A 24,333-nucleotide genomic window follows, 5' to 3' on the forward strand; every position below is an offset into this window, starting at 1 on the left:
CTGGGTACTAATGATGATCACCGGTTTTTCGTAAGACCAAGTTGCGAATTGTGATGGTCTGACCACCTCAGATTTAGGGAGTGCAGGATTCTTCCCCAATTCAACACATACTGTGACTGACTTTCTCGACTCTCAAGATTTAGAAGGGCGGAACATGGTTGACGACCGCTCATCACGTTCCTGGAGGACGTCAAGAGATCGGGAAGATGATATGCAGCAAGCCCAGCCCCAAAACCCCTCCTTTGACCACACTTGCCTTGAAACTTGAATATCAATCCTGGCTTCACTGGAACAACATCTTTTAAATGTTTTCTGCCAATGCATAATATTAAGTCGATGATGGAACTTGTTCACTTTCTGAATACACCATTCGCAAGAAACATAAAACTCAGTTGATGTTTTTCTGGAAGCTCTAATTGACCTTTTTTAATATCATGAAAGCAAAAAGCAAAACATAAAATGAAATGGATGATGAGAAAGTTGAGATAAGAATAACTTGGACGCTCGGCATAATGTTCTGTGGCGTCTTCATCCTTGAATTTCACACAAGGTGGACAGCGCATCATCGTCACATTGAGCATTTGAACAAGTACATTTGGACATCGAGCATTTGTAGCAAGAATATGATTATATAAAGGCAAGATACCAATCATCTAAATACACAAATACATTTGGAGCTTCTTAATCAGTGCAGTGCAAGACAGCAGGAGTGTTGCATTCTAAACCGCTTTAGAATTTAGAACAGTATGTCAGTTGTTGCGCATGTGGGGAAAACCCACAGACAAAAGTACGATTCACAAAGAAGGATGATTGGGGCAGTGATGGAACACGAAACTACAGGTGGATCCTGAAACTGAATGGGTAGTCACGAAACATGGGGTTCAAGGGTTCTGTAAAGATTATACATATGAAGAAGACGTTTGTCACTGACTTAAGATTCAAATCATTCACTCACGACAAGACAAATGTATGGCAATTATCGAGAAGATGTTTTGACAATTGCAATGATTTGGGACCAACCATGTAATATTCTCAGGGGCCAGTGAGTATTTTTAAACATGTTCCTGAAAATGATCTGCATGATTGGCATTTTAGACTATGACGTGTACTGAGAGAGTAAGATAATTTATGAAACAGCAACTAAAGTTGTTATCCATAAAGTATCTTACTTTCTTAGTTGCCTCAAAATGCTTAAAAATAATTCCGCTTAAGCAATTTTCTGCCACCAAAAATACATTGTGGCAAATTAACATATCAACCGTAAATGAATTTACTTGTCATAGAATTAAGACTGCCAATTGTATTACACACGTTTGACAACAACAGGTATTTATGGCTCAACGTAACATGTGTTTGCCGCAACAGGTATTTCTACATCATATCATACAAAGACAATGGAATCAATATCATCCCTGCTGTACAACAACTGAAATAGCAAATGTGAGTTATATGTTGGTCAGACAGAATGTAACGAGAACTGATAGAAATGTGGCTTGCATACGTGCTTGCGAGGAGTACCAACATACGAAAACCCACTGATGCCACCTTGGTAATATTTCGAGCATTTTGTTGTTATAACGAATATTATCAAAATTTGGAAAGGTCGGTGTTTTACATACTTTAAATAGCTTTACATAATATTGCTTCTGATCGAAATTACCAGAAACAAAATTCGAGAGAGGAGAAATCAAACAAGTTACACAACTAGAAAACAGCTCCATACTTTTTATTGATAAAACCAAAATGGCACAATTAAGTTTCCGTTCTTTTGCGTCAGTACAAGATATATATGTTACAGAAAACGTGTCAAATCAGGAAATGTGTACATTTTCCTGGAATATTTAGGAAATGTGCACATTTCCTGATTCACTCAGTAAATGTACACATTTTCTAAATATTCCCAGAAATTTACACATTTCCTGGTTTGAGGGCTTGATTTTGGTGACACATTTCCTGATACACGCGGAGAAAAACGTATTTCGACACAAAAAGGAAAAACACAAAAAGGAAACATAACGTGGGCGGTATATGTTAAAATCATGCTAATTATGAGAGTGAGTGAGGGTATTGAGTTAACGCCGCTATAAAATGGTGTGTCAGTTCAGTTTGGGTGGTTCTGAGTGAGCCCTTTACCACTGAATTGAAACCCCACGAGCACTGTTTACCAAACACAGACAACGTAGAACTCTATATAGGACATTATACGTGAACAAAGGAATGGAACATTAAACAATATAATACAATGAGCATTTTGGTTATGTGTGACTACATTTCGTTGTACCATTGAGTGGAAAACTTCACATGTCTCTGATGCAATAATAATGACACACAAATGTGTGAGGAGGGAGAGACGATATTTTGTTCACGGTTTGGCACGATTATAAGAAGAATTTCAAACCTTGTCACACATTAAGCCGTGTGACCAAAATAATCCTTCTATCGAAAGTTATCTCAAAAACCTGTACATATCGTTTCAAATAACCGTAAAAGGGTTCACAGATAATTACATAAGTGTGTTGAAACTACATATAAGCATAAATGTGCGTTTGTGTCCGTTTGGCGATTAGGTGCCTGACTCTCAGGGTGTGGGTTCGAATCCCGGATGGGACTCAACCCCAAAAGTACTAGAATTTGAACTTTACTAAGAAAGTGTACTCTCAAATATAACATATGTTACCTTTGACCACTTTCTAAATGACGTTGTGTAATCATGCTTTCAAGCCAGCTTATTGTTCTTAATCAACACATTCCAATAGATGCACTAAGCTTTCTTTAAACTGTTGTTTACATCATGTATTATCAGATGGAAGGCCAGTGGGAACTTATATTTTCAATGTGCCAATATTACGTTGATATAATAAACCAGACGAAACGAAATACTTTATACATTTTACATTAACCAGCAGTTCATTTTGAAGACTTCATGGATTTGTAATTTCAGTGTTATGAGCTTTGAAAATAGTTGGGTTTCTTCGACGACATGTAGCTATAAAACCTGATTTTGTTTTTGTATTGGAATAACTAACAAATGATTTAAATTATTTAAAGTGTGCATTCTTGCATATGTAAAGCTACAGCCTATGGTCGAAGGTCTTGTTGTCAATGCCATCAAAGTCGGGAGGGGACTCGTACACGCTGGGCGGTGCCTTCTTGACGCCATTAACACGGCCAAGGCTGGCGTATTTCCCTGTTCGATCTTCAGGACTGGCGGGTCCCCAGCTCCTTGTTGGACTGAACGCTCGTCGCTGGAAGAAATCAGTACCAAGATACCTGATGTGTAATTATTATGTCGTTTGTATCAACGTTCTTTGAAATGACCGTTGTTTATCAAAAGTCTCTTTAGTCAGCGATGAAAGGAATACGTTCGGGGAACATGATCAGGCAAAACAGTACATGTTTTGAATATTCCCAGTAAAGACTGGCTATCGGTGTTCATTGTATCAACCACTAGCCTACCAAATGGCCATAGTGTTGTATATCGCCCTCGGCAATATTCCAACACCACGGTGGCTGTTGCACAAGACAAACCAATGAGAACTTTCAAAACGCACCCAAGACCCTCGAGATAAGATAACACGGAATCTACAACTGGTCAGGACTGACCACCTAATCTATTTTAACCCCTCTTATGAAAATACATTTCTTAAAGACATTGTTAATTTAACCACTAAACAAGTTAATAATCATTCTTGGAAAATATTCTCCATTGTATATATCTGAAGTGAATAAACATAAAATATATTGGTCATATAACATCTTCATCTGATGCTGGTGCTACTTACTGGACCGAGTCTTATGATCTGAATGATCATGACGAGGAGGATCATAGCAACAGGGGCGACAACCATGCACCAGCCAATCCCCTCAGCCCATGGGGGAAAGATGTAGTCGCCGTAATTGGCGGGGGTGTACTGGGTCGCCGACACTATCACGATGAACTATAAATATTGAAAAACAGGCTAAGTACAAACCATTCTACTGATTTCTGTAAAGATGGCAGAAATGTGTGCTGGATATTTTTCGAATTACTGGTATATTTAAATTCTACCGTAAATTGGCGTCGATTGGCTATAGACCGTTATACATAGCCAAAGGAATATCCGGAAGCTCTACCTTCTCAAACCCGGCGTCAACGAAATTACTCATAGTATTTAATTTGCAAGGTTAAACGCGTTAACGCATTGCCCTTCTATCAAACCATCTAAACAAGGACGTCAGTACTTACAAGGATAGCGACAGGAGTCAGGAAGGCCCAGTTGATGATCCAGTAGGGGTTGGGCTTGTGGCCAATCATCATCTCGATGTCCTCCAGGAACGGCATGTAAGAGCGTCTGGCTCCGTGTTGTGGCCAGAACCAACTTACTAAGCCTTAAATTTTAACGAAACATTCAATAAGAAAAAGCGATGAGTTGAGGACGAAAGGTAACAGCGAATCCAAAAACATGACTGCATCTACTTACCATAGACATACATGAGGCAGATGATCTCCGCCAGAGCCACCAGCATCAGGTTGTAGCTGCCACAGTACCAGTCCATCAGTGTCAGCATGTAGATACCACCCTGGAGGAAGGCAATGTTTAATGTGACACTGTGTCTAATGTCCAATTAATGCAGTTTCCATCTCCCACCGCTGTATGGTTATTGTAACAGCGGTTCACCAGCATCTCACCGTGAAGATCCTGGAAGGTGGACCTCCGCTCTTAGCAATTGTTGGAGTGGCCAAGCTACCCAACACAACGCAACTAGGAAATGCCGCAAACCTATAACCATTGGTGGAAACCATTGCATAGATTTGTAGCTTTCTCAGCCAGTTCCACCAGAAGTATTACGCATTAGTGTTGCAAGAATGACATTTGCTTTTCGTGTTAAATAAATCAGGGAAGCCCTTGATATATACTGGGATTAACCACTTGATATGTACAAATACACGGGTCGTAGATCTACGAGAGAGCAAACGGAGGACGCGTACAAATTATTAATAGAAGGACACAGAATATCTACTCCTATAGGTGCAGACAGAGCAAGAGGAGGTCATTCACAAAGTCTACAAGATAGAAGCAGGATACACAATAACCTGTTGAGATCCCTATTTCCGGCAACCTAACTCAAAGGGGAGAGGATCTTATCAATTCTATGTCAGATTCTTTTCAGTAACATTCTATTGTTGCATGTGTTTACCTTTGTAACCTGGGGCAATCCAAGAAGGAAGCCAATCAGACAGCAGATGGCCGTGAAGGCAATTTTGTGTTTCCTCAGGAAACGCGGGAAGATGTCACTGATGCCGCTGACCAACGTCTCAACCATGGCAAACTGTAAGCATTATACAAATTCGTTAATGCCATTAAGATGCAACACACACACGCATGCAAAGTTCGAAACTAGTTAGTCAAACTAATTAACAGCTCATGAAGTTGTACACAAGATTAATCGACTGAATCTATTTGTAGTTCTCCAGGTCCTCTATTTACCAATGTTCTAGATATTTTGTTTGTTGTTTAACGCAGCACACAGCAACCGCCCAGCTATATGGAGACACAGATGTGTGTCCTACCTGACTGTCCAAGCCAAGGGTAAGCAACATGAAGAAGAACAGGAATGCCCACAGCGGTGACAGAGGAAGTTTAGCAATGCCTTCAGGGTAGGCAATGAAAGCAAGACCAGGACCTGAAACAAAATTAAAGATGACGTGAAATGAGAATGAGAAAGGTTTGGTATGCTATATATCCAGTTGTCAATTGTGAACACTAAGCTGTCAATCATTCATGGGTATGATTAGTGGTATGAATGATAATTTATTACCCTGGTCGACCACGGTTTCCACGTCTCGGTTGGTGGTGTATGCCATGTGACCCAGGAGGGAGAAGATGGCGAAGCCGGCGAACACACTGGTGCAGCAGTTGATGATGGCTACGACAAGAGCATCCCTGAAATTAACAGCGTTGAAATATATTTAATTAGGGATTAATGTATGAATCGAAAGACCTGTGTGTAACCTGTTGAGCCTGTCACAGGGTTGTCTGGTCCAGACTAGATTTGTTACAGAACAACATTGTACAGCTGTAACACAGCTGCAACTAATATGTGCTCATGATAATGTCACAACTGTACAATCGACTCTGCTTTTAGCAGAGATTTCGTATGGATGTTTAAAGTGTTTGTCGCGTCCATATTTCTGTAATTATGTACATTGTAAGCGGAAAGACAAGTATCAGTAATATTTGAATCATTGCTACACACACTAAGTCTCAGTTTACTTAAGGTATAAAAGATATTGTGAGATATCATATAAATGGCGTCAGTGTTTGAAGGTTGTTAGGGAATTCAGGACTGGAATGTCTCGAGAGTCCTCACAGTTCACAGTTGTTCTTAAACTTGTTGAAACTGGACATGGTCAAGAGCCCTCCGAATCCGGCTCCCAGGGAGTAGAAGATCTGGGTGGCTGCGTCTCCCCATACCTGGACAAGAATTCCGGGAATTGAGAACACAAGGACACAGTGATTGATATGGGAAGCAGGAACTAAGACAACAAACTACACTCACCTTGACATAATAACAATCAGAGGAATGAACCAGGTCGTGCTACTAGACGTACCGCACTGTCAGCTACACAACATATGCTTGTGCTGTAGGCGATTTCATTATGTCATGTGCACTAATGTTCAATAACCTTTATGGGCACTTAGGATGTTCGATGATAAAAGGATTTCCATAGTATCTTTAAGAGTTAATTTTAATTGGAGAACGCATATACCTGTCACGTTTAACGATCATGTCCACAAAAACATCGTTCCGGCCTGTATGAATTTCCTTACCTTAGCCTCTTTCAGCCTGTCAAACTGTGGAGTCATATAGAAATGTATGCCCTCCTCGAATCCTTCTAGAGTCAGACCGCGGATGAGCAGGACAACCAGGATGATGTAGGGGAAAGTGGCGGTGAAGTACACGACCTGGGGAAGGATTAAAAGTTTATATCGGTTTCATGCGGGGTTTGTGTTTCCTTACGAAATGTTTCAATAAGCTGTTTGAACATGGAATTTTTCCCTGCAAGCTCTATAAGAAATCCACTTCATAAAAAGGGCGACAGAAACGATCCAGATAATTATCGGGGTATATCATTAATGAGTATCTTGGGGAAAGTATTTACGTTGATATTGAACAATAGACTATCAAACTGGGCGAATATGCGTGATAAGATTCCTGAATCCCTGGCAGGATTTAGAAAGGGATATTCTACCACTGATCATATATTTACTCTGTATGCACTAGTCCAAAAATCACTATCAAAAAGAAAACATAAGTTGTACATAGCATTTGAAGATTTTAAAAAAGGCATTCGACTCAGTCAATCGTTTTAAATTATGGCAGTGTTTACGCAAGGCAGGGTTAAGAGGGAAAATGATTAGCATTCTCAAATCAATGTATTCTAACGTTCGATTTGTGTGCGTTGCAAAGACGGGGTTACAGATTTTTGCGATTGCCCACTTGGTTTAAGACAAGGTTGCTGCTTAAGTCCACTCCTATTTTCCTTCTTCGCTAGTGAATTATATCACGATATCAATTTAGCTGGAAAACATGGAATCCAAATGTACCCAGATCTTGTAGAAGTCCTAGTGCTCCTTTTTTCTGACGACGTTATTTTAGTTTCGGATACTGTGGTCGGTTTACAAAATCAATTAAATATCTTAGAAAGTTATACTAAAGAATGGAAGTTTACAGTAAATTTAAGTAAAACAGAAATTGTGATATTTAGGAGGGGCGGTCCCGTGGCCACAAACGAACGCTGGTTTTATGATGGTCAGCTGATTAATGTATAAGTATTCTTACTTAGGGTTTTTTGTTTTCAAACAGAATGAACTTGAATAAATGTGCACATAACTTAACTTTACGTGGAACAGAGGCTTTAATACAAGTTTTATCGGTTGGAACTATGTCACCCAATGTGTTTTTTAAGATATTTAATTCTCAGATTCAACCCATTTTATTATATGGATCGGAAATATGGGGTTTTCAGCGTTTTGATTGTATTGAGAGAGTGCATCTTTTAGCCTGTAAAAAGTACCTCAATGTAAGCTCAAAGACACCTAACTGCATGGTATATGGCGAATGTGGCAGATTTCCTTGGTATATCAATTCTCAAATAAGATGTTTAAAATACTGGTTTAAGGTTTTAAATATGCACGAACAACGTCTGCCAAAATTAGCTTACAATATGCTTTTAAATCTGGATAATTTGGGAAAACACACTTGGGTAACTGATATCAGAAATTTATTATTTTCTCACGGTTTCCGTTTCGTATGGTTGTGCCAAACAATTGGCGATGTGAACTGGTTTATTAATGAATTTCGTGTTAGATCAATAGATATGTTCAATCAAGAATGGAAATCCACCCTAGATTCAAGCTCACCATATGAATATTACAGGACCTTTAAAACGTTACTCCAGCCAGAAAAATACTTATCAATAATTACAACATATAGTTTAAGAACAATGTTCGTAAAGTATCGTTTAGGTTTATTATCTTTAATGATTAATGAGGGTAGAAAATCCTCTGTCCAGAAATAAAGTCGATATTGTCCTTTATGTAACGTTGGAACAGAAAATGAAATTCATTTTACCCTGATATGTCCTTGTTATCACGAATTAAGACAGAAATATATACCGCACCATCTTCTTGTAAAGCAGCCCCATTATGCATATATATCTTTGTTGCAAACCAATAATGAAAATATTCTTGCTCAGTTGTCCTTATATATAAAATATGCATTAGCTAAAAGAGATCTTCTTATAAAGCGAATTGTATACCCTTAAATATATATGTAAATATCCAGAATATTCCTTTATCACTGTAACTCTCATGTATATGGGCTGGAGGCCTTTCATGCAATAAACATCTTTTGACTTTGACTTTGACACGGCAATATTTACTCCGCTGTTTAGGCCTTCAGCAAATAATACAGTAATATTGTCAAAGCTAATAAGATGCATACACATATGTAAAAGATATGTTATTTCAGCAAATATTACAAGATATATATTGTAGGTAAATGCCACCTAACAAAAATATTAAGTACAGATTGATTAAGTAACCTCAAGTTCCTTGAAATGTCAAGGGACAGATTTAGCTCTAGTGTCAATGGAGATTATTATCCCTTGCAATATTTACATTGTGATGATTCTTTGATACAGAATTCTGTATCTACATGCAGCAATTGTTCATTGCTCTGCTCAAATAACTATATTAGAATATAAGAATAATCTGCCATGTTATCCTGTATTGTGTCAGATTAATACATTAATGCCTACAGCTTAGCTCCACTTTGAAACGTTTTAACTAATCATTATTTGATCCTGGTCAGATATTACGTTCAATTGTAGAAGTGAGATGGTGAGGTGAAATATAGTTTAAAGAATATTTTGCTCATATGACGACGTGCATGCGTGTGTATGTGTGGCTGCTTGTACTAGCCCAGACTTAAGTACTTATATAGTACTAGCTCACTGAGATACCATGCCGCTGTTAAGCATGAATACCTCACTCAGACACATTATACTGACTCCGACCTGACCAGTCCTTGTTGTACCCATTAATGCCGAGCGCCAGGCAGGGACCAACAAGTACCATATTTTAACGTCTTTTGGTATGACGCGATCGAGGATCGAACTCGCGACGCTCTAACCACTACACCACGGAGGCAGTCTCAATTGTTGAAGTGATCAGGTCACGCATGATATGAATGGATCCTTATATCAAACCAGGATTCATTTCCTTCATTCCTCACATAGTTTGCCCAAACTTCAACCTTAAATTTATTTGCATGTTCAATTTTAAAAAATGGTTTGTGTTCAGTCGTTAGGATTATATGAACACATATCTCCAAAAGCCTGCCTAGGCCATTGAACGACTACAACAACACCGACAAATAATGAGTGAGTGAGTATGCTTTTACACCGCTTTTAGCACTATTCCAGCAATATCAGGACAGGGGACACCAGAAATGGGCTTTAAACATTGTAACCATGTGGGGAATCGAACCCTGGTCTTCGGCGTGACGAGCGAACGCTTTAACCAATAGGCAACCAATAGGCAAGGGTGGGATAGGGATGATGTTTTTTATGTGCACGGTAAAGAGACTTAGAGTTGTGTCAACTCTGTTCTTGTTCAACCGAAGGGGTTATCGGCTTGTAATACGTTTGTTTTGGCTGTTATGTTATGCTCCCACACTTTCGAGACGGTAAAACAAACAAACAAACAAATAAACAAACAAAGTAGAGAGGGTTCTAACATCAGTGCTGGTATACCTTGCCGGACGACTTCACTCCCTTCATGAGACAGGCGAAGATCAGGACCCAAGCAAGGAAGAGACACACTGCGAACTTCAGGCTGATTCCTCCAAGGTCTCCTAAGCCATCAGATTCTTGAATACGGAGGACAAAGCGCCTTGAAAAAAGGGATAACTGGACTGACTATAGGCTTAAGCTGCCTCTAACAAATTTACGGCAATATAGAAACATGCAAAACATATTGCAACACTTCATATTTTTCATGTTATCAATATATTACCAACAACCATTGCAAAAGAACCAATCCAAACGTGAGACTAAGTTATTCTCTGGATAAATGGACCCTCAGGGAATCTGAGCAAATCTGAGCGCAAAAGGACAGAAAAACTGCTATGAACTCAGAGAAGCAAACATGGCAACGCATTTACTCATGTTGTAGTGTTGATGACTACATGTATGGTGGTATGGCATCACTAAGTGCAGTCATATTTCCAACCTTCTGACATGCAAAATCATCACATAAGCACAATGTCAATATCTGGTGTAACTTCCGCCAACTGCAATAACATCTTCTTCCTCAATGACTGTAGAATATGATGTTGAAGTATTGTACAACCCATAATGTCCCAAATATACTTTATGAGATTGAGAGCTGGACTCCTTGTGGCCAAAGTAGAGTTGCAAACGACGCGTGCACGATGTGACCTAGCATTGTCCTCAGTGAAGACTAGTCTAGTGTATTCAACACTCGAATACACACATATATATATATATATATATATATATAAACACAGACATGTACTAACAGTATTCTACACTTGGTGCTACGTACAGATACGCACTCATTGCATTCTACCCTTGGTGCTACGTACAGATAAGTACTTACAATATTCTACATTAGGCGCTACGTACAGATACGCACTTACAGTATTCTACACTAGGTGCCACGTAAAGATACGTACTTACAAGTATTCTACACTAGGTGATACGTACAGATACGCACCCACAGTATACTACCCTTGGTGATTCGTACATATACGTACTCACAAACGACAATACTTACTCCCAGTACTCAGCGCTTGGTGAGTAGAACTTTATTTTGCAATCGTCCGCGAGCTTAGTCATGACCATGGTGGAGTTCAGCTCTGATTTGTCTGCGAATGTGTCGTTGTACTTTTCAGAGAAGTTCCCGAGAAGATTGTCAATGCATGAGGTGTTGTACAGAAGGTCTGCAAAATGAAAATCGGTCAAAGTATAAACATTGGATTGACTATGAGCGTGTGAAATATGAATGTAAGCTGTTTGATGTTAAGCATTTATACGACCCCTCCTGAAAAAACATAGTTTAGGGCGCCCTGGACTAGTAATCCAGCGAGCTTGAGGTGACGGGATCGAGCTCACCTGTGACCGGGTGTAAAAACCTTGGAGTCAACTTTGTGTGCAGACTCTTTCAGTGTTGTCACAACCCCTAGTGTACAGTACACAACCCTGTGCACTTAAAAGAACCCACGAATTCGTTGGTAGATGACCAGATGGTGGCCACATGAATACGTGCAAACACCTAGACGCAGGTACAGCAACGTGCAGTAAACTTGGCCAAAGTGCTGTGACTATGTGTCCCAGTCCACCCAGCTGTGAATGGGTACCTCGTAAGGATGGAAAAGCCACATTAACTCGGTGCGCCTAGTAGGCAGCAAGAGTTGTATGTTCCCCAGGGAGTTGAGATTGGAAAGAACTACAGGCCTGTGTCGAACCTCACGTTTCTATCTAAGCTCATGGAGCATGTTGTAGTCAGTGGTCTCCAAGCTCATCTCAAGACTGGAAATGTACACGAGACTATGCAGTCAGTACGGAATCTACTCTGTGTTCAGAACGATTTGCTAATGTCTGTCGACTCTGAAGGTGAAGCAGTGCTGCTAGACCATCGACCATTCCATCCTTCTGTCCTTCCTGGAGATTCGTGTCGGTGTTACTGGAGATGTCTTCTGTCGCTGAAAGTTATAATTAGTTACATGGAATAATATGTTATTACGATGTATTTGTTATGGATTACCATGTCAAACTGAATAAAAGTTGGTAAAGAAACTGAATAATTTTTTATGTTTTGGGTGGTAATTATCCGGGTGGCAGTTGCGCGGTGTGGCAATTGTTCTTGGTGCCATTTGTCCAGGTGGCAATTCTCCGGTGGCATTGTCCGGGTGGCATTTGTCCAGGTGGCAATTCTCCGGTGGCAATTGTCCGAGTGGCCACGAACAAGTAGACACAGGGTAATACTGACCGGTGAAGACTTGCATCTCCATCAGCGACGAATGCCTGGGGTATATGGTCAGTCAGCAGACAATGACCAGGAGACTCTGGGCTCAAGGAATCGGACCATGCAGACCTGACAGGGGACAGACATTTACAGACCCCATTGTCGTTAGAGGCTGAGATGGGCCGAGACGTTGACAGAGACGTGGCTGACAGAGGGAACGAAAAGCGGCATGTTGCGTTGTGGGTGTTGTGCTGTGGGAGGAATTCGTTGGCAGGAGAGAATAGCACTGGTCATCGTCAATGGAAATTGGCAACTCACCTTCAGTTCAGATCGGTCGTCAGTTCATGTCTATATAAACTCTATGACTGGTGAGTGCAAGTGCCAGGAAATTGATTGAGGCGCTCGTAAAATATAAAGCATTGCGACTGACTGAAAGCTTGTACAGATGCGTGACACCGTTTGTGTATACAAACTCTGTATCAGCGCTTGAGTCTTTGACACCTGGGTTACCTTCCTGGTATGAATAGCTCCGCCGTGAGGAGTTTGATTGCAGCTGTCATCACAACTGGAATGACATTATTAAAGACGATTTTCGGTAGGTGTCCCTAAAATGCTAGCGGCGTTCCAACATGAAAAGGAGTCAAGGGACACCAGAGGCCATTATTCGGTTTGAGTTGTAATTTATCTATTTATCCCTTGCAGACGGGATATATATCGGAGTACAAACACTATTCTGTCTGCCCCCAACACTAAATCCTTGCTAAAAGAAAGATGCATGTGACCCATTTGAGCATTCGTGGCCAACTCGTGTTAGTCCGGGACAAGCCGAATAGCGATCTTCTTAAGGGTTATGGAAAGGGGCGAGTGGTGATGAATGCCATGAATGAGTGCACTAACGTCAGCCATCTGTGTCAAGGAGTGCACTAACGTCAGCCATCGGTGTCAAAGAGTGCACTAACGTTAGCCATCTGTGTCAAAGAGTGCACTAACGTTAGCCATCTGTGTCAAAGAGTGCACTAACGTTAGCCATCTGTGACAAAGTGTGCACTAACGTTAGCCATCTGTGTCAAAGAGTGCACTAACGTTAGCCATCTGTGACAAAGAGTGCACTAACGTTAGCCATCGGTGTCAAAGAGTGCACTAACGTTAGCCATCTGTGACAAAGAGTGCACTAACGTTAGCCATCTGTGTCAAAGAGTGCACTAACGTTATCCATCTGTGTCAAAGTGTGCACTAACGTTAGCCATCTGTGTCAAAGAGTGCACTAATGTCAGCCATCTGTGTCAAATAGTGCACTAACGTCAGCCATCTGTGTCAAGGAGTGCACTAACGTTAGCCATCTGTGTCAAAGAGTGCACTAACGTTAGCCGTCTGTGACAAAGAGTGCACTAACGTCAGCCATCTGTGTCAAGGAGTGCACTAACGTTAGCCGTCTGTGACAAAGTGCACTAACGTTAGCCATCTGTGTCAAAGAGTGCACTAACGTTAGACATCTGTGTCAAAGTGTGCACTTACGTTAGCCATCTGTGTCAAAGCGTGCACTAACGTTAGCCATCTGTGACAAAGAGTGCACTAACGTTAGCCATCTGTGTCAAAGAGTGAATTGAAATAGCATTCATCATCTGTGACGCAGAGAACACTTAACTCTGCCAACTGTGACAGAGTTCAGTTACTTTTGTCAACTGTGACAAAGAGTGCACTTACGTTTGTCAACTGAGATAGGGTGTCCCTCCGTGATACTGCTGGAATATTGCTGAAAGCGGCGTAAAACTAAACTCACTCCCTCACTCACTATTCAATACAGGCATACAAAGCTCCATTCTGCCTAGGAATCGAACCACTACCTGTTGCTCACTGGGCAGACGCTCTCGCCAATGCGGAAGCTGACGCTTTTTCATTAAAAATATCAATAACATATTGAGAACATGTATGTTAGTACACGAACAACGACATCTCTGCACCTGTACGCACAAAAGGTAATAAAAAAACAAACATCGGTTCTTAGTTTCACCCAAATCAGAAAATGCACTTTCGTGTCACTGGGTTGAAATGGTCAGCATTTCATTGTCTGGCAAAGCCTAATTGTCCATAGTCCGCCGGAGTGCAAACAAAGACCTAATGCAATCTATACAAATTGTTTGAGTGACTCGTACTATCAGTTGGGCAGGACCTGCTTACCCTTGAACACCGGTGCCATCACTGAATGTCACCGATCCAGCCATATGACCTATACGGCTGTTTAGTATTTAACACCCGATGGATCTGTTTCAGGGGATAATTTGGCCTGGTCATGCTTTGTCAGTGGCGTTTTGGATTTTATATTGATTAGAGTAAGAACAGATGCTACTAAGGTCTTACAAAGACAACAGTTGGGTGAATGTTATATACAACATTATGAAGCGATTGCATGTGATCTGGATCAAGCAAATCAGCACACTGACAGCACTATCAGACGCTACCAGTGACCATATCTTGTATAAGATGTTGTTCAAAAATGCGTGTATCTAATGCGCCAATCCCGTGCACTTATACGTGCACATGGCGCTACAGAACATCAGTCATGAATAAACCGAATGCAACTGATTGTAGGAAGTGGAAAAATATGTTTTTAGTTTCGATCGAAGATTGTAAAGCTAGCTAGCTTACTTATTTGATTTCAAAGAAGTAGTGAGTCCCACAAGAAGGATGAGTGAGTGAGTTGGGTTGTACGCCACTTTAAGCAATTTCCAGCAATATCACGGCGGGGGAACACCAGAAATGGGCTTCACATATTGTAATCATGGGGGAATCGAACCCGGGCCTTCGGCGTGACGAGCGAACGCTTTAACCACTAAGCTACCCCACCGCCCACCTCTTTAGTGATGTTGGCGGGAAACCATCAGATAAGAACACTGAGAGAACGTTGACAGAAGAATAATGCTCTTCAATGACATAGACGTCAATATAATCACTAAATAAGTTGCACACTCATAAAGATATATCTAATTTATCTTTGAGGTAAAAGTTCGTCAAATTTGAATGTAGACAACCGACAATTTAACAACTAGGTTACCCTAGGCTCTCTACCACCCCCCAAGCCAAAGAATGGATCACATTGGGGAAATGATAGCCTGAAGACATGACAGTTCTGGAGTGTCAAAATACGTACTCAGGAGTGTCAGGAGTGCTTGGGTCAGTGAAAATAGGCAAGAATTATCCTGGCAACCAATGGAGGTGTTTTTAGGAAAAACGTGGTATGGGTGGTTTCGGAACTTAAAATATTTCACTTACCGTAGAGTTTAGACATCCTATCCGTTTCATTCATTGTCTTAAGAGGCGGATAGGTGGCCATGCATGAGTTGGTTATCCACGGTCCGTCACACGTCGCCCAGGGAACCGTGTCGTCGAGGCTGACGAAGCTGACAAACATGTAGTAGATGGCGTACATGATGATGACGTTGTAGTAGATAGACACCATGCCACTGATGGTCACCATAGCGAACCCGATACCTGGAATGTTTGAGTTAGAAGTGACTCACAAACTGGACCATATAACAACGAACGTAACCGTGCCGTTTTAAAACGTCTTGTAAGGAATGACTGACGTTGACCAATTTGGTGAAATCAACAGACACAGGTGCTCACCAACGATGTTTCACAATCAGGGTGAACATATTATTTTAACCCATGATCAACGTGTCCTGGAACAGGTAAGGCACACAGTTGTGTCAGACAGACAGGTACAAATCGATGTTGCGAAATATGTTTTAGGGCTTTTAGCAAGGTGAAGGTTTAACACAAGATTGCGTTGAATTATACGTTTTGCTTTCCTAATCTGTTTCTGAGTGAACCATGGGATCACCTTTTAAAATAGCATGGCGTCCTTCATTGCAACACAAATATAACGAACATTACTCCAAAATCGTAAGCTACTGAATGTAATACATTTCTACCTACCATGGAACGCAGGGCTGACCTTCCACACGGTGATCGGCCCCTCGGAGGCGAACTGACCGACGGCCAGCTCCAGGAAGAATAACGGCAGACCAGCAATGACCAGCATGATGGCATAGGGGATAAGAAAGGTGGCTGAAAACACAAGAGTAATGTGGCTTGCATTAAACGATAAAGGAAATCCCTAAACCACAACGAAGAAGCGTAGACATATGGGCTAAGTCAAACAATAAAGGTCATGTCTGCAAACAAATAAAGTAAAATGATGACTTGGTGATTTTACTGACCTCCTCCATTCTTGTAGCAGAGGTAGGGGAACCTCCAGACATTGCCCAGCCCCACAGCGTAGCCCACACAGGACAGCAGGAACTCGAACCTGCCTCCCCACGTCCCTCGCTCCTCTACCTGTGGGACGCAGACAAGAAAGTATACACACACAGCTATAAGACATGGATACAAGGAATTGTCCTGAGTGACAGTAAATGCTGTAGAAATGATGTGACATTAGATTAAAGCTTGTGTCATCGTTCATAGGCCAACTGAAGGAAATACCTGTCTGAAATCAAGCACATGTTTTCAACATCATTTTGTAGAGCTATTATCTGTCTGTACTCCAGTACATGCTTTCAACAACGTTTCGCACAGGACCTATCTGTCAGCTACATCCATTTGTCAGCTACACATCACATTCATGATCATGTATCAGATTCTGGTATCTACTTCAAAACACCAGTTAGATTGCAACTGGATAGCAACCATTAATTCTACACGGGGTCTTGTAGATTATATCAGTCAGTCACTAAACTACTCTCACAACCACTCTCACAACCACTCTCACAACCACTCTCACCACCGCTCCCACCACCACACACACCACCACTAAGACAACCACTTAATTAATCACTCATTCACTCACTGCAGCACTAAGACAACCGCTTAATCACTCAGCCACTCACTACAGCACTAAGACAACCGCTAAATCACTCAGTCACTCACTACAGCGCTAAGACAACCACTTCATCACTCAGTCATTCACTACAGTACTAAGACAACCACTTAATTAACCACTCAGTCACTCACTACAGCACTAAGACAACCACTTAATTAACCACTCAGTCACTCACTACAGCACTAAGACAACCACTTAATTAATCACTCATTCACTCACTACAGCACTAAGACAACCACTTAATCACTCAGCCACTCACTACAGCACTAAGACAACCGCTTAATCACTCAGTCACTCACTACAGCACTAAGACAACCACTTAATCACTCAGTCACTCACTATAGCACTAAGACAACCACTTAATTAACCACTCAGTCACTCACTACAGCACTAAGACAACCCCTCAATCACTCAGTCACTCACTACAGCACTAAGACAACCACTTAATCACTCAGTCACTCACTATAGCACTAAGACAACCACTTAATTAACCACTCAGTCACTCACTACAGCACTAAGACAACCACTTAATCACTCAGTCACTCACTACAGCACTAAGACAACCACTTAATCACTCAGTCACTCACTACAGCACTAAGACAACCACTTAATTAACCACTCAGTCACTCACTACAGCGCTAAGACAACCACTTAATCACTCAGTCACTCACTACAGCACTAAGACAACCACTTAATTAACCACTAAGTCACTCACTACAGCGCTAAGACAACCACTTAATTAATTACTCAGTCACTCACTACAGCGCTAAGACAACCACTTAATTAATTACTCAGTCACTCACTACAGCGCTAAGACAACCACTTAATCACTCAGTCACTCACTACAGCACTAAGACAACCACTTAATTAATTACTCAGTCACTCACTACAGCGCTAAGACAACCACTTAATCACTCAGTCACTCACTACAGCACTAAGACAACCACTTAATCACTCAGTCACTCACTACAGCACTAAGACAACCACTTAATTAATTACTCAGTCACTCACTACAGCACTAAGACAACCACTTAATCACTTAATCACTCAGTCACTCACTACAGCACTAAGACAACCACTTAATTAACCACTCAGTCACTCACTACAGCACTAAGACAACCACTTAATCACTCAGTCACTCACTACAGCACTAAGACAACCACTTAATCACTCAGTCGTTCACTATAGCACTAAGACAACCACTTAATTAACCACTCAGTCACTCACTACAGCGCTAAGACAACCACTTAATCACTCAGTCACTCACTACAGCACTAAGACAACCACTTAATCACTCAGTCACTCACTACAGCACTAAGACAACCACTTAATTAATTACTCAGTCACTCACTACAGCACTAAGACAACCACTTAATCACTCAGTCTCACTACAGCACTAAGACAACCACTTAATCACTCAGTCATCCCCTCACACAGCCATGTGACCACTCACTCTATCACTCACACGACTTGGCCTCAGTCACTAACAAAACCAATTTTACAGCCTCGAACAGAACCTCTCTGGCGACCATATAACTACACTCACTCACTCACTCACCCGCCTCTCTCACTCACTCATTCACTCACTCACTCACCCGCATCACTCACTCGCTCGTGGACCAGTGGAGAATTATAACATGTCGGGATAGAATCGAATATTTAGCGGTATACTGGATAGGCACCCATGCTGCTCCGATCTACTTCCCCCAAATATTAAAATGGCCGGTCCTGTGTGTTATTTCTCATTTCCTTTATTCTGTTGTGGGGTAAACGCATCATGGACGAACCTTCTTGCACGACAGCAAACAGCAAAATTTCCCTGCATGACTAACCTCGGTCCTGCAATGTTTACTTCGACCTGAGGCGACGGAGAATTTTTTTAACCTGTTCATTAAAACATGGTACGCAATACCTCTGAGTCATCCTGAAACTCCAGGGGATTCCCCCGTCAGGGTGTGACAACACGGGTCTACGTTCAATATGTAAAGTGGAACATTGTTCATGTTACAATTAGTGAGACGACACATTGTTCATTATACGATATGTGCAACGACACATTGTTCAGTATACGATATGTGTAGCGACACATTGTTCATTATACGATATGTGTAGCGACACATTGTTCATTATACGATATGTGTAGCGACACATTGTTCATGATGCGATATGTGTAACGACACATTGTTCATGATGCGATATGTGTAACGACACATTGTTCATTATACTATATGTGTAACGACACATTGTTCATGATGCGATATGTGTAACGGCACATTGTTCATGATACGATGTGTGTAACGACACATTGTTCATGATGCGATATGTGTAACGACACATTGTACATGATACCATATGTGTAACGACACGCAGTTCATGATACGATAATGATGAAGAGTGGTAAATTGTTCATGATACGACTTGTTAAGAATTATACTGTCGATAGTACCATATATGAAACCATGTGTTGGTCTTCACAGAATTCATGTCTAAAAGTCCTGAACAAATGAGACGCCATTAACATTCATACAATAACTCACAGTACACTGACCCCGTGCAGACCACTCCTAAACTAGCAGAAGGCAAGGTAACAACAAGTGTCTTTTAACGTATTTTGGTATGGAGCAGTCGGGCATCGATCCACCTACTTTCCTACCTCCGGGCAGGTACGCTACGCACCAGGCCACAGAGGAGATGGACGATAATTTCAATAATTAGACGTGTACTGGTACTGAGCTTTAGGTCTCCCAGGTCACTGTGATTGAGCTGAACTAAATATCGGCGTCTTCATGAACACACAGCCTTTACTCTCGAGTTGATAGTCAAGTCAAGTCAAAAGGTTTATTGTACAGAAGGCTTCTGGCCCATATACAAGAGAGTATGTATACCTCATACTGATACACACAGGAAGTAACACGTTCTTTCAACAGTTCATTTCTTTTTTACTAGTGCATGTTTAATATATAGTGAAAGGTTTAAAATATGGGATTCGATCTAAGTCGTTAAAATATATACGAAAGCTTTCAATGGCGGCATCCCTAACAAATAATCTTTAATATATTTCTTTCGAAGGTCACTATAAAATGGACAGACGAAGACAAAGTTAATTTCATGTTCTATTTCTACATCGCATAACTGACAGATTCGTTTCGATTTTGCCATGGAATGTTTTCTTCCTTCATTTACAAAAAAGGTCTATCAAACCTAACCGATATTTAATGAAATGCTTCCTTAAACTTTCCGTCGTGAGTATTGATAAATAAATTTCTGGTTGAAGTAAGGTCTTGAAAGTTCTATAGTAAGCATATCGTGAACTATCTTCTAAAGTGGAATGCCATTCTTGGTGAAACATATTAACAGACCGAGTTCTAAATTCATTAAGAAACATGTCTACACTTCCAACTGACTGACATAACCATATAAAACCATAACCATGGGAAAATAGAAGATTCCTTATATGCGATACCCATGTAATTTTCATGATCAACGTTGATAGTCATGATCAAAGCTTTGTGCATTGGTAGGTTATTTTAAAGCACTTGTCGTTATTATCAGACATTTTCGTTAAATATATGACGTACGTTTATATTCAGGAATTAACCATGGAACTAATCCCAAAGTATGTCAGGCGCTTAAGTCACTGAAAACTAGATATATTTGTAACTTCTTCATTGTATGGAAGCACGTTTCGACGCTATGAATGTGCGTGAATGTATACATGAGGACATTATTTTTACACATAGTAGCAATTATGCTGAACGACGTCTTAATAACTTTTTAAATGCCCATTACATACTAACTATTACATGTTTGCCGCCACTGTGAGGTACATAACCAAAAGGGCACCACGTGATTGGGATTCACGTGAATCAGTTTCAGGTGAAATGGCTTCTTAGGTGAATGGAGTTTGGGGTGAAATATTATAAATCATTCATTCAACAAGACCTTTTCTCAGTGAAACATGTAGCCAAGTTTATAAGCCAATGTCTTCGTAGCGAACAAGATTTTGCGATGCGTGTAGTTCCGGGTTTTTCACATGCACACACATTTATGGCATGAGGTTAATCGGAGTCCATCAAATTGCAAATCGATGTGTCAAACTTTAATCAAATGCAGTTTGAGTTAGTGTATGAACATAAGTAATTTCATTGTCAAAACATACTTTCCGAAAAAGAGAATAACAATGTATTAGAAATAGAAAATGGCTTTCAAAAATGACTGCCAAGGTAGAACATTTGTAATGAAAACCTAACGCCCAAACACACATGATAAATAGCATGTGGATAATGTACTCCATTCATGTAGTGGGTCATCCCTGATCAACTTAGCGTTTTCAAATCATTCTGAGCTGTTAGTGTTGTTGATCTTCCTTGTCCTCATTCAGAGACCAGGTTTTAAGAGAATCGATTACAAACAACCAGCGGCATCGCAGTCTGAGTTGTCCATCTCACCGAAGTTAAAGTTATCGGCCCAACTATTGGAAATCGTCTAGGTTCAGACCATTGGTTCCTTGCACGAAGGAACCTATACTAAGGTTAACTTTAACTCCAATTTTTTAACATTGCGCTAAGGATACCTTAGTGACTTTCGATCATCTCAGTGCTGTGTGAAAGGAGGCCCATTTCTTGTACCACAATTAAAAGTTCGACACCTTCTAGCCACACGCAAATGTTCGTTGGAACGCAGAAACTGGGAGAATCACCAATGGTCTCATTAAGTTATTTCACCTGATGAAGGAACAAGAGTTAGCTCGTGTTAAAGACGTTGTTACCCATAACGTGCCATGTATTCACGTTGTCATGTAATGGTTTTCAGATGCGTCCAGATTCAGTCTGGACTTCCTGGATGGGGATGTGTCATGATGCGGTACCGAAGGTCATCCGAAAGCCAACGAAATGCAATGGGACAGCCTAACAGACAAGTTTGATCTGTAGTGGGATCACTCTGACTGCTAGGGCGCCTCTGCATACATACATTGAAGAGTCAACCTACTACCAACATACTGGCGCCTATAGTTGTCCCGTTTGCATGTCCTGCTGGTCCGAAGACCCGGGTTCGATTCTCCACATGGGCACACTGTGTTAAGCCCATTTCTGGTGTCCCCCGCCGTGATATTGCTGGAATATTGCTAAAAGCGGCGTAAAACTAAACTGAGTCAGTCAGTCAGTCCTGCTGGTCTAGGAGGTTTTTTTTCAAAGAATTACGACGATCAGGTCGTAATTCTGATGTCAAAGCTGCAGCTCGTCAAAACGAACAACAGACACGAACTGGACGAACTTGAATGATATTTTGATTCATGCATTGAATCCTTGTTGTATTGAACTAACGCTGCTCGTTGTCCTCCACCTAAAGATTTCCATTCATGGCCACAAGAAGTTATATAAAGGGTCTAGCTGGTGTTTTTACAACTAGTTCAATGCATTGCGCAAGCAACGAATACTGCGCATTTAAAGTTTATGTTTATAGTTACCCGTTTCTTTGTTAATTCAAATCAGATGTGTATTTTCGGGTTGTTTTAAATCTTCTGTTACTAATAACGTATATCACGTCTGACAGCTTTTGTCTTAGTAAACAGTCTTGTTGTCTCTTGTAGTTTCAAAGACAATCGCTCGCCATGTACATATGAATATATGTATACAGTATATTCATAGTCCACCAAAAACCGGCAAATCTATGGTAAAATGAACTCCAGAAGAACCTGTGAGGATCGAGTAGTAACAAATAAGGTGATGTTTCCTCTGCCTGAATACCATTACAATTATAAACGGCAAAGGAAAGCGTACACTTGAAACTAGGATTCAGCCAAAACGTTTTCATAGCGTTTACTAGATTTAAAACAGTTTTGAGAAACATTGGAAACCGACACTTCGTAAAACACAACTTTGATACGTAGATTAACACCTCACCATCAAATATGCAGATCTGGTTTGTTTCTTTTCGCCACCATCAAACATGGCTGTTTACTTTTCTTTTGCCGAAAGTTAAGTTCATGTCCAGTTTAAAACATAAACTGATAATAATTATAGCGAAAAATGCACGACATAAGAGACGTTGCACTTACCTCTTCAGTCATGTTGTTGTGTCGTAGATATGCTGGCAATCCTGTACAAATAGAATGCACAATGTTCTGTTGCACGCTGCACCTCTTCTGTCAATGTTTGCACCGTCGGCCAATGAAAGGCTTTGATATGAAACACGTGACTGGCCGATGAAGGCGGACGTTTTAAGGCTACGTCTCGGTACAAGGTAGTTAGCCTAAAGCGCAATCTGTACATAAGTGTTGTCGACGACCTCGATGGGTGTTTGGTGCGATGTACCCTATGTGTGTCTATGGATCGAACCATGAACGTATATCACACTCTGTAAACATGGTGAAACACACTATATACCCGCGGGGCTGTGTAACGAATTTTTCTAGCCGACATTCATTCATACAGGCCCGAAATACATATCCGCAGGCTCACTGAATCGGCCATTTTGACAGAAGCAGACGACGCAAACGAACCGAGTTATTTCCCTTTACCGAATGCATTCGGATAAACATCGGTTCAACGTTATTTATGCGTGGTACGCATGTGTTGCATGGCATGTCTACCCCGCATGTGACAGAGGCATACACACATGTAGAATGCTTTCGTCCTCCTCAACCAATCAAAAGCTAGCATTTCTATGTAAGGTAAGGTATCTGGTTGTCTTGTTTATTTGATGATGTTAATATTTGTTTTCCATTTACGCAATTAGTAAAAGAATGCTCTTGAAACTGTTTTACAGAAATGAACAAACAAATATCAAATCCCATCAAACGTTGATGTGAATATGTAGTTATTTTTCATGATACTGTAACCTGTGCTCATATATATATATATATATATAGATAGATATATAAAACAGAATTTTCTTTTATAAATAGAATATATA

General features: G+C 40.7%; 1 protein-coding gene across 1 annotated transcript; it reads right to left on the reverse strand.

Moving 5' to 3' along the window:
- Positions 1–396: 396 nt before the first annotated feature.
- Positions 397–23,601, reverse strand: LOC124252647 (sodium- and chloride-dependent glycine transporter 2-like). Its single transcript, XM_046686310.1, has 15 exons — positions 23,477–23,601; positions 16,757–16,874; positions 16,473–16,604; positions 15,807–16,025; positions 11,346–11,511; positions 10,301–10,439; positions 6,813–6,947; positions 6,352–6,455; positions 5,800–5,924; positions 5,552–5,664; positions 5,179–5,310; positions 4,461–4,560; positions 4,226–4,368; positions 3,783–3,938; positions 397–3,245 (listed from the first exon to the last, which is right to left on the reverse strand). Exons 1-15 carry the CDS (start codon positions 23,486–23,488, stop codon positions 3,072–3,074), a joined length of 1,968 nt encoding a protein of 655 aa, XP_046542266.1. The 5' UTR covers positions 23,489–23,601; the 3' UTR covers positions 397–3,071.
- Positions 23,602–24,333: the final 732 nt, after the last annotated feature.

Source organism: Haliotis rubra, unplaced genomic scaffold, assembly GCF_003918875.1.
Source record: "Haliotis rubra isolate DU_JTF1 unplaced genomic scaffold, ASM391887v1 Scf520, whole genome shotgun sequence".
In the NCBI taxonomy this organism is placed as follows: Eukaryota; Metazoa; Mollusca; class Gastropoda; order Lepetellida; family Haliotidae; genus Haliotis; species Haliotis rubra.